The sequence below is a fragment of the Myxocyprinus asiaticus genome, chromosome 14, assembly GCF_019703515.2.
Source record: "Myxocyprinus asiaticus isolate MX2 ecotype Aquarium Trade chromosome 14, UBuf_Myxa_2, whole genome shotgun sequence".
NCBI classification, from domain to species: Eukaryota; Metazoa; Chordata; class Actinopteri; order Cypriniformes; family Catostomidae; genus Myxocyprinus; species Myxocyprinus asiaticus.
In genome coordinates this window covers 28861442-28878026 of record NC_059357.1, presented here as the reverse complement: position 1 = coordinate 28878026, position 16585 = coordinate 28861442, and the positions used below count along the sequence as shown (strand labels likewise).

General features: G+C 41.4%; 1 protein-coding gene across 1 annotated transcript in view; it reads right to left on the bottom strand.

Moving 5' to 3' along the window:
- cacna1ha (calcium channel, voltage-dependent, T type, alpha 1H subunit a) overlaps positions 1–16585 on the bottom strand; it is a 105896-nt gene that overhangs the window by 67293 nt on the left and 22018 nt on the right. The window contains exons 4-7 of the mRNA XM_051715927.1: positions 16057–16216; positions 12750–13065; positions 5030–5122; positions 4144–4921 (exon numbers count right to left, since the gene is read on the bottom strand). Coding sequence (XP_051571887.1) covers positions 4144–4921; positions 5030–5122; positions 12750–13065; positions 16057–16216 — 1347 coding nt within the window. The remainder of the gene's footprint in view (positions 1–4143; positions 4922–5029; positions 5123–12749; positions 13066–16056; positions 16217–16585) is intronic.

Sequence of the window (16585 nt, the reverse complement as noted above, 5' to 3'; positions counted from 1 at the left end):
ATTGTAATCCTGCTAGTAATCCCAATTTTTACCAAATGCAACTGTAATCTGAATACATTGAGTTTTTATGTAACTGCAACAGATTACAGTTACACATTTTTTGTATCCTGATTGAAGCATTGTAGCATCTAGACCAATCAGACACACAATTATTCATTATTTAATGAATAATCTAACAGACGTCTCAAGACCGTAACAAGCTAAGATCCAAGTAGGCCCAAGCAGACACCGAGATGTCTGCTCTCCCACTGATCATTATCTGCTTTTACTCCCCCTTTCTGAGACTGGTCCAGCAACTAGTGGACCTCAGAGACATTCCAGGTGGGGGAAAGTAGCCACATGCAAAAGCAAAGGAATGTAGGGAGAGTAACTCATTCCATTCCCCCATAGGAAAGACACATAAAGCCCATAAAACAGACTTTTCTTCATTAATTTATAGACAAACTGTTCTATAAATTAACATGCATATCCCCAGGACATTGTGTGTATGATGTATAGTGTATTTTGTACTGTATACCATTTTATGCATGCTTTATGACAGAACACTAGATAATGTAAAATTATTGGTATCATGCTTCCTATTAAATTAATCCTTGTGTGACGCCCTGCACATTGGTGTATATCACCTCCTTAAGGCATGCATTTTATGCTTGTTATATTAATCAGAGCATAAAGGGGCACAAACTGCCAGCTTACTCCAATCATGCAAATGAGTCAGCTTCCAAACAAAGGAACTCTTCCCGCTAGACAATTGCACCTTTCTCATTGGTCAGGCCAAACTCGAGAGGAGTGACCTCCCTCAGGAGTTAAAGGGCACTGTCATAGTGACCTCCCTGGCTCTTCCTTCTTCTCCTGGTTGCTGTTCGTGTGGGACCAGAAACACCCGGTCCGACCGCGAGGTCGTGGGCTGGCAGGCCTCAGCATGAGAAAATGTGAAACTTCCTCGACCATAACAGAGTCAAACTAACGCCGCAATTTCATCATCATTTCTTCATTCAAGGCGGAAGAAATTGATTGCAACTTCAACACCATCATCTCAAGGAACCATCAAGACTTTCTCCTGAGACTGCATCCAGGAGCTCTCTCAACAGCCAAGGCATTGCAAGTATCGTACAATTAACTAACTAAACAGAGGTTTAGTATAAGCTGTGAACCCCTTTGTTAACAAAGGTGCTTTGAAGTAAGAAACTGATGGTTCTTTCAGATGGTTAAATTACTCTTTTCATAGCTTCATTCCCCTGTTCTGTTCCGGTTTCTTTCACTTTTCCATTTCCCATGTATGCGTGATTTGTGTGTATGTGTATGTTTAGGTTAGTTAAGTGTTCGTGATTTAGTTAAATAAAGCTTTTGTGTACATTCTTGTGAGTTGATTCTGGTCTGCTTGTAAATCAACGTCAATTTAACGATTTGATCACAGCTACATGCAAAGAAAGAGTTATTTTTCTGTGGCCATGAAAAATATCCTTTCTGAGAGTTGATAGACGATCAACACTGAGTGTTTGCTGGATGAACAGATTCATTGATTGTAATATTAATTCAGCTACATCAAGTTAATTCTATTAACTGATACAAATATTTATTTATTAATTATTATTGTTATTATTAATTATTCATATTTCCCTTTTGAGCTAATTTGCTACAGCATTCTGGTACTCCCCAAGCCTGCTGGCACCAAGACGTTTGCAGCAGATCCTTTAAGTCCCGTAAGTTGCGAGGTGGGGCCTCCATGGTTCAGACTTGTTGGTCCAGCACATCCCATAGATGCTCAATCAGAATGAGATCTGGGGAATTTGGAGGCCAAGTCAACTCCTTGAACTCTTTGTCATGTTCTTCAAACCATTCCTGAACAATTTTTGCTGTGTGGCAGGGCGCATTATCCTGCTGAAAGAGGCCACTGCCATCAGGGAATACCATTGCCATGAAGGGGTGTACGTGGTCTGCAACAATCTTTAGGTAGGTGGTACATGCCAAAGTAACATCCACATGAATGCCAGGACCCAAGGTTTTCCAGCAGATCATTGCCCAGAGTATCACACTGCCTTCACCGGCCTGCCTTCTTCCCATGGCGCATCCTGCTGCCAACTCTTCCCCAGGTAAACGATGCACACGCACCCAGCCGTCCACATGATTTAAAAGAAATGTGATTCATCATCAGGTCACCTTCTTCCATTGCTCCATGGTCCAGTTCTGACGCTAACGTGCCCATTGTAGGCACTTTTGGTGGTGGACAGGGGTCAGCATGGGCACTCCGACTGGTCTGCGGCTACGCAGCCCCATACGTAGCAAGCTGCAATGCACTGTGTGTTCTGACACATTTCTATCATGGCCAGCATTAAGTTTTCAGCAATTTGTGGTACAGTAGATCTTCTGTGGGATCAGACCAGACGGGCAAGCCTTGGGTGCTCATGACCCTGTCGTCGGATCACCGGTTGTCCTTCCTTGGACCACTTTTGGTAGGTACTAACCACTGCACCGGAAACACCCCACAAGACCTGCCATTTTGGAGTTGCTCTGACCCAGTCGTCTAGCCATCACAATTTGGCCCTTGTCCAAGTAGCACAGATCCTTACGCTTGTCTATTTTTCCTGCTTCCAACACATGAAATTCAAGAACTGACTGTTCATTTGCTGCCCAATATATCCTACCCCTTGACAGGTGCCATTGTAATGAGATAATAAATGTTATTCACTTCACCTGTCAGTGGTTTAAATGTTGTGGCTGATCAGTGTATGTCCTCGTGCAGCTCTGTGTACACATGCGTGGATGTTGCATTTTGGTTTTGCTATATGCAATGTATAATTTAAATGTATTTAAACCAACTGATCTCAGTACAGAAGACTCTGTGCTGTTACTAAAGGGTACAGTTTTTGACGTATGGAGTCATGTTACAAAACAACATGGCGCTGATCACAGTGGAGTGTATTTGGGAGAAACACCAATAAAACTACATAGATTTATCACAAAACGCCACGCTGCTAAACACAATATACACTAATGTGTACTTTAGGACATTTTTCCTTAGAAATCCAATATTTGCAATAATACAAAAATCCAATATTCATCCAAAAGCGGCTTAAAGAGGCTTTATATGGATTTATTATGAAAATAAGGTGCATTTCTAACTGTTCTGAGACCAGTGCAGACAGACAGCATGTTGGAGGTTAAGTAATTCACTAAATAGGGAGCAAGGGAGCATCCTATATCTTTCCATGCAGCAAGTGCATACACTCCTAAAGTCTGACCAAAAGTTCAGTTTCAGGCTGCAGATGATTTTTGGAACACTCAACATGTTTGGCAGACATGGGACAATGGTCAGCCTGATCTCACATTGAAATCGGAAAGAGGAGAACAACTTTTCTTTTGACAAAATCGGTATACGTTGACTGAAATTTCGAAACACTGCCCCCAGTGGCCAAAGTGGTAAGTGTTGTAGGGCATATGGGCACGTGTGAGCTCCATTAATGTCCAGGAGAGGCTGTTAAAAGCTAGTAGTGAAGCAAGTTGTTTTCATCTTTACAGGATGTTATACAATGAAGAGAAAAGCATATTTTTATAGATTCTATCCCCCAACCCAAACCTTATCTTAACCATTTGTGGAGTAAATAGTAATGTTAGAGTAAAAAGTGAAACCTCTGAATCATGCTCGTCATTGATTATTCAACTGTGGTTACTGCCTGGCTTTGAACCCTAGTCTCCCACGCAGCTGATGCAATGCATGTCTGATAAGAATACTGCATGTCAGCACGTCAGCATACAGTCGCCGATCCTAGGGTACTGAAACTCAGAAACATCATGCCGACATAGATTCACAATTTAAAATGTAGAATTTTATTTTAACATGGTTGGCAGTGATTGGAAGGTGCTGGTCATTACTTAGAATCAGAATTAATTATGATAATTTCTGATGAAATGTCTGTAACATCTCAAAAACATGAATAACCAACACTCCTGGAAACATAATAAACAACTAAAAAAATCTGATCTATAAAAATCTTTCTGTAACTTGGTATTATTTAAAATTTCACAACTTAGTTCTGCTGTCCACATATAAGGACATACGTTTTTAGGAAAACGATTTGCTCTAGATTTTTTTTTTTTTTGCATGTTTATGACACTAGATGACACTGGGCCAATGACACTTACTATGTTCTCCCAGGAGTTGGTGCAGCTTATCAAAGGGGTCTATCGCATCACATCCTGTATTGGTGTTGGACTCCCCGCTCCCTTTACCCGCAGGGTTGCTGCCGGTATAGCTGCAGATAAAGGAGGGCAAGATAGTGGGATAGTTCATGCCCCCGTTTAGTCTTGCAAGTGCTGGCACACCAGCTGAAGTGCTCGTTTGCACTTGCGGGGTCTCGTGAAAGTCCCCTTGATAGATACTGTGCACAGATTGAGTCCTGGAAGAAAGATTCTGCAAAGCAGTTGGTTGAGAGGACACGGTAAGCTGTGGCCCTGTCGTGATGGACCTCATTTCCAGAGCCTCGCTGGGTCCCGTAGCAGCCAGAGGGCTGTGGCTGCCGTTGCTGAGGTGACAGTGCTGATGTTGGTGCTGCTGGATGAGGTTATGGATGGAGCGGACCCAGTGGCTGCCACCTTTGTGCCTGATGTGACTACTGGCCCCGCCTCCACCCCCTCCTCCCCCACCCAGCCCGCTGTTTGGGTTCACTTGCTTTCTGCGTTTGCTCTGCCAGCCATGGTAGATGCGGGAAGCACGGCGCTTCACCTTGCGGCACAGGTGGCTGATGTACCTGAGCATCTCCTCATAGCAGCTTCCCGGCTCGGAGTAGCTGGCGAGCGTGCTGTCGTTGGAGAGGTAGCGTGCTCTCTGTTCCTGCATCAGCTGGTTCTCACGTTGCTTTGTTTCGGAAAACTGGGTGGCTATTACAACCAGGCACAGGTTGATCATAAAGAAGGAACCCACCTGAGGGACACAAAGGACCTTAGCACCATGAACCAAACACCAACCTATGAGATCATTTCATCTCTATAAAGTAAGATCATGAAATATTCTAAAATTAAGCATACTTACTATAATAAGCAATATAAAATATATAAAATTGTAAAAGGAGTGAGCATCCATAACATAATACATGATGTCCACCCATCCTTCCAAAGTGATAACCTGTGAAAAACAAAGAGAAGAGAAAATGAGATAAAATGAAAATGAAATGCTTTAAGGGGTTGTTCACAGAGGACACATTTTAGGTGGAGCTCAACAGAATTGGACAGTAGGGACGTTTATATGATCATACACAATTGCTAATCTAAATATTCAGTACGCTTGTCCATATGAAAATATGCTTATCCTGCACCCATATTCATCTGTCTGGTTCATTGATTTAAAACTGACATTGATTCACTGCTTTGCGTGTCAAAAGTTTAACTATTTTTTAATGGTGCTCATGGCATGAGAAGCTGATAAATGCCAAGATGCACTACAGTGGCCTTAGACGTCCATTGAGTGCATGATAACATACTTATGCAAGCAGTTATAAAATAGCACAGAAGGAACATAAAAACTTATATGAACGGCCCTATCCACAGAGGATTTAGGTGATAATTTTTATCTGTGAAGATGACTAGTGGTTCAAACACTAAGCCACTTTTTGAAAATTCGTCAGGGGATTAAAAAACCTTGCAAGTTTATCACATTGTTTTCCCCCAGGTTTTTATAATGTGAATATGAAAGAACTTATAAACACCATAAAAAGAAGATCAAAGGTAGAACCATGCTAAGTTTCAATCAATTATCTTAGTTAACATACTCAGATCAAGTCAAAGAATACGAACTACTTGAGAAAAACTTTCCACCACTTTTTTTCTCTCATATTAGGTTTGTTAACATAAAGTGTGTGACACTACAGCCCAAAGTAATAGTACATTTTCTTCCTGTCATACAGAGATTTTGAAATATTACTGGAGATAAAAACCTTCCAGTGAAAATGAAGTACAAAGGACATATAAATCAGAGAAAAATACAGCAAAGCCTTACAGATCAAAGCATGGGGTGATGCCAGAGGTCTGATTGTTGGTTTTTCAGGAAAAATAGATTGCAGGGTTAAGTCTGATATAATTGGGTCATTTGTTTTGGAAATACTGCACCAGCACCTGAAGCCCTCAGCACAGCGTTTAATTCCCTTTCAGCTGTAATTTTCACTTAGCATTTGACCCTGTGTTTGAAGGATCTAATGGGTATAGTATTGAAGCATAAAGTTTTCTCACTCTTTTTCTCTTTTACTTAATCTCTACCTGGTTGATAATTGTAAACCAGTCTAGGATGGTTTGCTGGTCTCCCAGCCTGGTCAGGGCAATCTTTTTGCTAGTTTAAGAGGGTTTTTGGGCTGTTTTGACCAGCTAAACTAGTTGAACACCAACTTGTCAAAGAAAGACCAGCTTAAACCAGATAAAACCAGCTTCAACATTTTAGCATTACATTTTCTGGTTCTGGAAAGTAACATTTTATTTTATTTAATTTCTGTTCTTCAAAAAAAAAAAGAAAAACAAAAGTAAAAAATAATAATATTTTTTACACTGACTGCAGTGCATCCACATATTCAGTCCTGGAATAGCTGACTCAATAGAACTGTTCACTTTGCTAAAGGGCCAGAACATCCTGGTTACTTGCGTAACCTCCGTTCCCTGATGGAGGGAACAAGACGTTGTGTCGATGTAGTGACACTAGGGGTCACTCTTGGGAGCCCGAAACACCTCTGGTCTTTGATAAAAGGCCAATGAAAATTGGAGTGTGGTATTTGCATGCCACTCCCCAGACATACGGGTATAAAAGGAGCTGATATGCAACCACTCATTCAGGTTTTATGCTGAGGAGCTGAGACAAGGTCTGGCCATTTCAGCGTGTAGTACAGCATTGTGGCAGGAGGGACACAATATCTCGTTCCCTCCATCAGGGAACGGAAGTTACGCAAGAAACCAGGATGTTCCCTATCTGTCACTCACTGGACGTTGTGTCGATGTAGTGACACTAGGGGTCCCTATACAAAACGCTGCAACTGGCTGAACTGTGCTATATGAACTGGCGGTGTGTGACGGGCAGACAATTGTGTGCCTTGTAGCCAGCGCACCTGGCCGACACGTAACCTCCCCCAACATAGTTATGAGTGTCGAACGGCCCTTTGGGGACAAGTCGACTACCCAAAAGATAGAGACAGGCTAACCCAGTCATGGCCTCTTTTCCCCTTCTTTTTTTCCACTCCCTAAAAAACAAGGGGGATTATCCGACTGGGCCGCCAGGTCCCAAAGGGAGGACACCGCGGAGACCACACCTCGCCCAAAGAGAGGGGGGGATATTTAAGTGGAAAATATGTCACATGGTCTTGCCGACCATGTGGAGAGTCTCATGGTAGATCCAACCCAACGGGGGAGGAGTTGCTACAAACTTGGAGACTGTGGCAGGGGGGGCTCTGCCAAAGGAAGACGCAGTTTGCCAACAGGGAAACGAATTAGCGGAAGATATACATCGCATGGGGTTACCTTTCAGGAAACCGCCACATGCGGAGCACCTACCCCAGAACGGGGCTCTTAGTTAGCACGTGTACTGGGCTGGCAGCGAGTCTCTCCAAAAACTCGATTGCCACAGGGCTCGGAGGAAGTCAACCAGGGAACATTGTTTGTGAACACTACTGGGAATTAATGGAGCACGTCTTCAGTTCAGAGGAGGTGGAAAGCGCTATGTGCAAGCGATACACACGGCTGGCTATCCCAGGCTTATCCGCTTGTATTGTGTGCCACAACCTGGGATGAAACCGGTTCCACTCGGAGGTTGTAGAACCTTGCAAAAGTGTTGGGTGTTGCCCAGCCCGCTGCTCTGCAAATGTCTGTTAGAGAGGCACCCCTGGCCAGGGCCCAGGAGGCCACTACACCCCTGGTAGAATGGGCTCGTAGCCCTACCGGGGGCAGCACGTCCTGGGTGTGATATGCCATAGCTATGGCATCAATGAGCCAGTGGGCTATCCTCTGTTTGGAGACAGTGCTTCCTTTTCGCTGTACACCAAAGCAGACAAAGAGCTACTCAGAGATCCTAAAGCTCTGCGTGTGATCCAAATAGATGTGTAAAGCACGCAACGGACACAGCAACGACAGGGCTGGGTCTGCCTCCTCCTGGGGTTCACCACCTGGTAACTAAAAGGGGTCGTAGGAACCTTGGGCACATAGCCCGGTCGGGGTCTCAAGATCACGTGAGAGTAGCCCTGACCGAACTCCAGGCACGTTTCGCTGACAGAGAACGTTTGCAGGTCTCCTATCCTCTTGATGGAAGTGAGCGCAGTCAGGAGGGCAGTCTTCAAGGAGAGTGCCTTAAGCTCATCTGACTGCAAAGGCTCAAAGGGGGCTCTCTGTAGACCCTGAAGAACTACAGAGAGGTCCCATGAGGGAACGAGGTGCGGTCTGGAGGGGTTCAGCCTCCTGGCGCCTCTCAGGAACCCGATGATCAGGTCGTGCTTCCCTAAGGACTCACTGTCCATTGTGTCATGGTGTGCTGCTATAGCAGCAATGTACACCTTCAAGGTGGAAGGGGACAGCCTCCCTTCCAACCTCTCCTGCAGGAAGGAAAGCACAGATCCGACCGCGCATCTCTGGGGGTCTTCCCGTCTGGAAAAATACCACTTAGCGAATCGACGCCACTTGAAGGCATACAGGTGCCTCATAGAGGGGGCCCTAGCCTGAGTGATCGTGTCTACCACCGCGGGTGGTAGACCGCTTAGGTCTTCTGCGTCCCGTCCAGGAACCAGACATGGAGATTCCAGAGGTCTGGTCGCAGGTGCCAGATGGTGCCCCATCCCTGAGAAAGAAGGTCCTTCCTCAGGGGAATTCAATGGGGGGGGGGGGGGTGGGTGTGGGGGGGGGGTGGAGGAGCTGTCGCAAGGAGCGTGAGGTCCGAGAACCACGTCTGGGTGGACCAGTAGGGTGCTACCAGGACGACCTGCTCCTCGTCCTCCCTGACCTTGCACAGAGTCTGTGCAAGTAGGCTCACTGGGGGAAACGCATATTTGCATAGGCCAGGAGGCCAGCTGTGTGCCAGTGCGTCTATGCCAAGGGGTACCTCGGTCAGGGCGTACCAGAGCGGGCAGTGGGAGGATTCTTAGGAGGCGAACTGTCCGAATTGACTCCAAATCAGCTGGACCACCTGAGGGTGGAGTCTCCACTCTCCCCTGAGGGTAACCTGCCGTTACAGCGCATCCGCTGTAGTGTTGAGGTTGCCCGGCCTCGGTCGTGGGGGTGCTTTGCTGCAGGAGGGACTGGTGCACTTCACAAAATAGATGGCATCATGAGGAAGGAAAATTATGTGGATATATTGAAGCAACATCTAAAGAAATCAGCCAGGAAGTTAAAGCTCTTAGCAAATGGTCTCAAGCATACCTCCAAAGTTGTGGCAAAATGACTTAAGGACAACAAAGTGTCTGGAGAATGGCCCAAGATTCCAGCAACTTATTGTGAGAAGCTTGTGGAAGGCTACCCAAAATGTTTGACCCAAGTTAAACAATTTAAAGCAATGCTACCAAAAACAAACAATGTGTATGTAAACTTCTGACCCACTGGGAATGTGATGAAAGAAATAAAAGCTGAAATAAATACTTATCTCTAGTATTATTCTGAATTTCACATTCTTAAAATAAAGTAGTGATCCTAAATTACCTAAGACAGGGAATGTTTTCTACGATTAAATGTCAGGAAGTTCATATGTATTTGGCTAAGGTGTATGTAAACTTCTGACTTCAACTGTATAATCAACATTTTTTATAACAAAAGCTATAGGGATTGAAAGAGCATATCATCCGGATCAGTTAACTGAATTTAGCAGAGCAATAACTTAGCATAAGTGTCAGTTTTTTTGGCTGTAATGGAAAAGATGCCAGACTGACCAAAATTGTTATTTACAATTTAGCTAGTCACATCACTGGTACAGTTACAGGAGAAAGAGTGTGAACCCTTTAGGTTTATAAGTATTTCTGTATAAATTGGTCATACAATTTGATCTAAGTCACAACAATAGACAAACACAGTATGCTTAAACAAATAACACACAAATAATGATACTTTCATGTCTTTATTGAACACAATGTGTAAACATTCACAGTACAGGATGGAAAAATATATGAACCACTGTATTTAATGACAAATTAATTCTCCTTCGACAGCAATAACCAAACATTGTGGATCAGACCTGCACAATGGTCAGGAGGAATTTTGCATCATTCCTCTTTCCAAAACTTTTTTTTTGTATTAATTTGCGTTTTAAGCAGACTGTGTATGTCTATTGTTGTGACTTAGTGAAAAATCAGATCATATACGTATAATGAACAATTTATGCAAAAATACAGATAAATCCAGGCATCTGTGAACATTGGTTATGCATAAACATGCATAAGTTGTTTTAGAGCAGCATGCTGGCATCTAAGAGCAATTAAGATCTTATGCTGGCACAGGTGAAAACACTCCAGCCCTTCTGCTACAATTGCAAACCCTGTGCTGTCATTAACCCAGCCAATAGGGACCCCACTTGACTGACCCACTTGTAACGATCGGACAAATGAGACTGGCATTCATTTCCATAGAATGGAGCACAGGTCTCATTGTGTGTCCGTATGCTGGGCCCAATGCGCCTCCAACCAGGATCATGTCTGCGCATATTAAATACTCTTAAACAGGGCTTTGTGCCACTAGTCTGTCTGTGATGATTTAGCCCTGCCGATGAGAATGGATTGAAAGTGTTGATGAGCGAGATGCTCTTTTTTCTGATTTCATTTCCACAGGCAGCAATACATGATACTACATTCCCACCAAAAAATCTCACCATTTTACAGAGTTTCTTGTGAGTAGGGGGCAGAAATGACTAAAAAAGACATTTGCTCAAAGAAGATTAAATTATTTAATGTGGTTGGAGTGTGCTTCACAAGACTTTGTCCTTTCCAAAGAAAATCGAACCATTAAAAGTTGTAAAAAGCCCTCATCTATCTTTGGAATAACTAGGGCCTTTTACTTTAAAAGAACAGTGGCACTTTCTAATGCAGTCTTCAACAGGGGGTCCGTGGTCATACTGCAAGGGGTCTGCCAATTATCTCAAACTAGTTTTTGTAAAAAGTGAAAATATTTGTTAATTATGCAATATTAAGATAGCTTTAGAAAGTCTTACTAAAGTTAAGAAACTAATGTTCAGCTAAATGTTTCATTGTCCCTCCCACATCAAAATGTATTGAAGGAATATTCAGAGTTTAACAGCATTTGTCGCATAATGTTGATTATCACAAAAATAATTTAGACTCGACCCTCTTTTTCTTCTAAAAAGCAAAAATCAAAGTTTGTGAAAGGGACCAATTTTTAGAGGGTTTAAAGGCAGAAATGTGAAGCTTATAATTCACAAAAGCACTTACATTAATTCTTCTGTTAAAACTCATGTATTATTTGAGCTGTAAAGTTGTTTAAATCATAATTTGTAAAGTCGTTTCATGGTTTTAGGGTTTGTTGGCATTACATCATCATGGCAATGAAGTTGTAAAATTGGCTAGAACTTTATTCAGAAAAGGTTATTAAGCGATTTTATCACACTAAAATCATGTTAACACACATATTTTTTAAGTCTTGTGGCTATACTTTTGAAAAAGTAAGCATTTACGTTAACGTTTATAGATTGGCCCCACTCTGATTCATCCTAAAGAATAATGACTGTCGCTTGTGTCTGATGACCAGGGGTGGTTAGGCTTGTTGAGAACATCAGTGAGGAAAACTGTGATGTTTTTGTAAAATTCATCCATCCATCATTCAAGATATCTACTTAGGACAAAGCTTGGGTTCCCATGAACAATGTTTACACCTGCTGAGTTGACTACTGCCACCGGACGTTCCCACAACATTTCTGAGAGACTGAGTGAGGAAATCTCACAGCTTCTAATCAAACATGTAGCTTAAAATTGTGGTTTGTAAATCATAAACATAATTACTCTAAAATACTGTTCATTTTTATTATTTGTTATGCTTATATTCCATCTGTTCATTTCTCAAAATGCATGAATAAAGTAGGCTTATCCTCAGATTTCTGCTATGTCCTAGCTCTGTAACCAGTGGAATGCTACCATAGAGGACATATATCTGTGAAACTTTCAGGTTCCTATGTGGTCCCCCACCAGAGATAATCAACCCAAAAGCGAGGGGAAATGTAAAAAAAAATTGCACTTAAAAACTGAAATGTTCTGCATGCACACTATACTTACCTAGGTACCCTCTAAAAAAAAAAAAACATCTGTGTAACCAAAATTTGTCATGCGCCATGACACAAAGATGGACGCTGTGGTTAAACCAAGTAAAATTAAAATAAAAAACTGGTGGTTTTGCAATACCAATACATAGAGGTAATCACTAAAAAAAAATTAGGAAAATTAAAAATGGTTAAGCAGCCTATGTTGGACTACTTGAGATGGATTAACCCTACATCATTTATGATTATTTTAATGGCTTTGCAATGTAAGAATCATAAAGTATGTAATGTAAGTACATTAATATGGTATTATCTGCATGTTATTATAGGCCAGGTTTAAAATGCAAAACTAAACTTTATACAATATGTAACAGGGTGTCCCTGCTCCGTCTCTTTATCCATGAAGGGGTCCTTGGCATGACAAAAAGGTTGTAGACTCCTATTCTAATGCACTTCATCCATTCCCACAGACTCCCACAACATAAAGGCCACTGGTATGGCAGTGATTTGTATTACAAACAACTCTATGTGAGGCACTTACCTGGAATATCGCAATCCAGGCATATCCAATATTATCAAAGTTCACTGCCCCTTTATGGGGGTTGAGCTCCCCAGGCTGACACACACTGTAATACTGGTTCCAGTTAACACAACTGTTCTTGCTTGGTTCATCAAGGCCAAAGTAGACATGTCCCGGTAGAGGTGCTTTTAAAGAGCACTCCACATCGCCCTCCTTGACAGGGGGTACCGCACTGCAACGCAGCATGCCGTTCTCCTTATTGGTGGAGCAGATGAAGGGGTTGTCCTCACCATCTTCATGCATGAAGTATGGACTCATGAATGACAGATTATAGAGGCTGTGGAAATACAGAGAGCATTGCATTTGTTTACTAAACAGACTCTTACTGAAACATTACTTGCTTGAATCATATACACATTACCAGTCAAAAGTTTAGACACACCTAGAGCACTCATTCTTTATTATTCCTATTTTCCACATGTTAGAACAATATGGAATAATGGGAATTATGTATTGACCAAAAATGTTGAACAAAATCAAAACTATCTTATATTTTAGCCTTTTCAGTGTAGCCAGTCTAGATTACTGCTCTACACACTTGGGGAGTAGTGTGTAAACAAATATCCACAAAGTTCTCTGTTGACTGCTTTTCCTTCACTATCTGGTCCAACTCATCAATTTCAGTTTTTCCAATTAAAGTTTAATTTTGTAAAATTTTGTAAAATCATAATTTAGGACAATTTATATTTCTCTACAAAACTAATTTCTAGCATTTGAGCATATTACTTTAGATCAAAAGGTTTTTAAGATCACGAGAAACATCAATTCAGTCGCACTTCATAAATTACATTTGTTAATTAGTACAATGAATGCATTCGGTATCATAAACTAACAATGAAAAATATATTTTTTTTACAGTATTTATTCATCTTTGTTGATGTTAATTAAAGGGATAGTTCACCCAAAAATAAAAATTATCTCATCATTTACTCAAGCTCATGCCATCCCTGATGTGTATGTCTTTCTTTCTTCTGCAGAACACAAACGAAGATTTTTAAAAGAATATTTCTGCTCTGTAGGTCCATACAATGCAAGTGAATGGTGACCAAAACTTTGAAGGTCCAAAAATCACAGACAGTCGTAGTAAAATAATCCATAAGACTCCAGTGGCTAGATTAATGTCTTCTAAAGTTAAATGTTCCCTTTTAGTGAGAAACAGATCAATATTTAAGTACTTTTCACTATAATTGTTTACTTCCTGTTATTTCCAAATCGCGTCCACGCGGGGACCCAGTTCACGCTGCCTCTTGCGTGTTGTATGCGCGTTGGCATGTTGACGCGAGAACTGATGCGATACAACTGGAAATGTAGCTCGATTTGTTTACAAGAGAATGCTGTTCACAAGCTTTATAGTTTTTTCTTTTGTTTGAACATGCCAGCATGCTTACGTCACCCGAGAGGGCTGCATGAACTGAGTCCCCCCGTGGACATGCTTTGGAGAGCAACAGGAAGTAAACAATTATAGTAAAAAGGACTTACGTAAATACTGATCTTTTTCTCACCCAAAGCAATCATATCGCTTTATAATATTTTGATTTAACTACTGGAATCGTATGGATTACTTTTACTATGACTGTCTGTGATTTTTGGATCTTTAAAGGTCTGGTCACCATTCACTTGTACTGTATGAATCTACAGAGCTGAGATATTCTTCTAAAAATCTTCTTTTTTATTCTGCTGAAGAAAGAAATTCATACACATCTGTGATGGCATGAGGGTGAGTAAATGATGAGAGAATTTTCATTTCTGGGTGAACTATTCATTTAATAAATATACATTCATAGTATATTAACTAATGTTAACAATTACAACTTTTGATTTTAAACATGTATTTCTATATGTTGAAATTAACATTAACCAAGTTTAATAAATGCTGTAAAAGTATTGTTCATTGTTAGTTCATGTTAACTAATGTTAACAAATGGAACCTTATTTTAAAGTGTTAACCCAATGTGCCTAAACCTTTAACTGTAAGTGTATTTTTAAAATCAGTAATTTATTAAACACACATACACAAACACACGATGGTGCGGCTATCTCCACAGACATAATGATTTTTATACTGTATGAACTATATATTCTTTCCCCTAACCCTAACCCTCCCCCTAAACCTAACCCTCACAAAAAACTTTCTGCCTTTTTACATTTTCATTTCACACACACACGCATGCACGCACAAGAAAAAGAAAACATATCCTGAAGTCATAGCAATACCTGGAATATCTTGTCACAAAAGGTACTGCTAAACCATTTAAAAAATGAAATCAACTGTTTGTGAGTAAAGACCATCAAATCTCTTTGCTTTTATAACCATCATCTGCAGTACTTCAAATAAAATAAAAATAAACTTTTACCGCAATCTGAAAAAACACTTCAGATCAAGGCAGTTCAGCTTTAGAGCTAAATAAGACCTGACATATGAAAATGCTGTTGCTCTTGCAAATCTGAACCACAGGGGCCATTACACACATGCACTTACAGAGCACTAATTTGTTCCATTACATCAAAATATATGACTTCTTTTTTTCAAATGTTTTTTTTTCCTTTATCTCCCAATTTGTAATGCCCATTTCCCAATGTGCTTTTAAGTCCATGTGGTCGCATTGTGATTCACCTCAGTCCGGGTGGCGGAGGACGAATCCCAGTTGCCACGCATCTTATCACGTGGCTTGTTGAGCGCGTTGCCACAGAGACATAGCACATGTGGAGGCTTCACGCCATCCACTGCGGCAACATGCGAACCACATTATAGCGACCACGAGGAGGTTACCCCATGTGACTCTACCCTCCCTAGCAACTGGGCCAATTTGATTACTTAGGAGACCTGGCTGGAGTCACTCAGCATGCCCTGTGATTCGAACTAGCGAGCTAGTGAACTCCAGGAGTGGTAGCCAGCGCATTTTACCACTGAGCTACCCAGGTCCCCAAAATATATGACTTCTAAAAAAATCCATGTTGATAACCGCAGTCTGTACTCATGACAGGCTCTCAAGACTTATTTCTCTTTTACCTTTTTACACAGGGCATAAGAGGTGTGTGTACCTACAGTACAGTGCTCATGGGCTGATACACTGAACACTGATTTTCTGCCAGGGTGTGGTGTTCAGTTTACCAGCCTGTCAACGGCTGAAATGCCATTGCTGCTGGCAACAGTTGGCTGCCACTTTAGATCATATCGGAAGTGCTGACATGCTCCCGGAGGACATGGGGGAAATGAGGAGACAAGGGGACAAAGCTGGTGGTTAGATAAGAGTCTGACAGTACTTACGCTTTCGTGTCATCTGCCATGAAACAGCGATTCCTAAGAAGTCCTGCCCAGAGCTGCACCCCGACAATGCCAAATATAAAGAAGACAAAAAAGCACAGCAGGAGGACGTTGCCTAACATAGGCAGAGTATCTAGAAGCAGAGTGACCAGTATCCTCATACCTGCAGAAACAAGAAACAGAGGCAACATCATGTTAATTGTTTTGTGCACAGTAATTACAGTTTAGGGTTTGCGTAACTTTCGTATGCCTTATATAGAAAAAAGAGAGACATAGAAATTAGTGATAGACCAATATATCAGGCTGGCCAATTAACTGGACAATATTTGGCCATATAGAGATTTTCAGCATTGACCCTGCCTGCTTGGTCAATAAGCAGAAAAGTTTCATACAAAAGTTTCACAAAATCTACCAACAACCTTCTCTATGGATAATACAAATATTTTGTGTTTTATATTATATTTATTCTTTTAGTAAATTATATATAAAATAAATGCTATTACATTGGTTTATATCAAATATACAGACATTA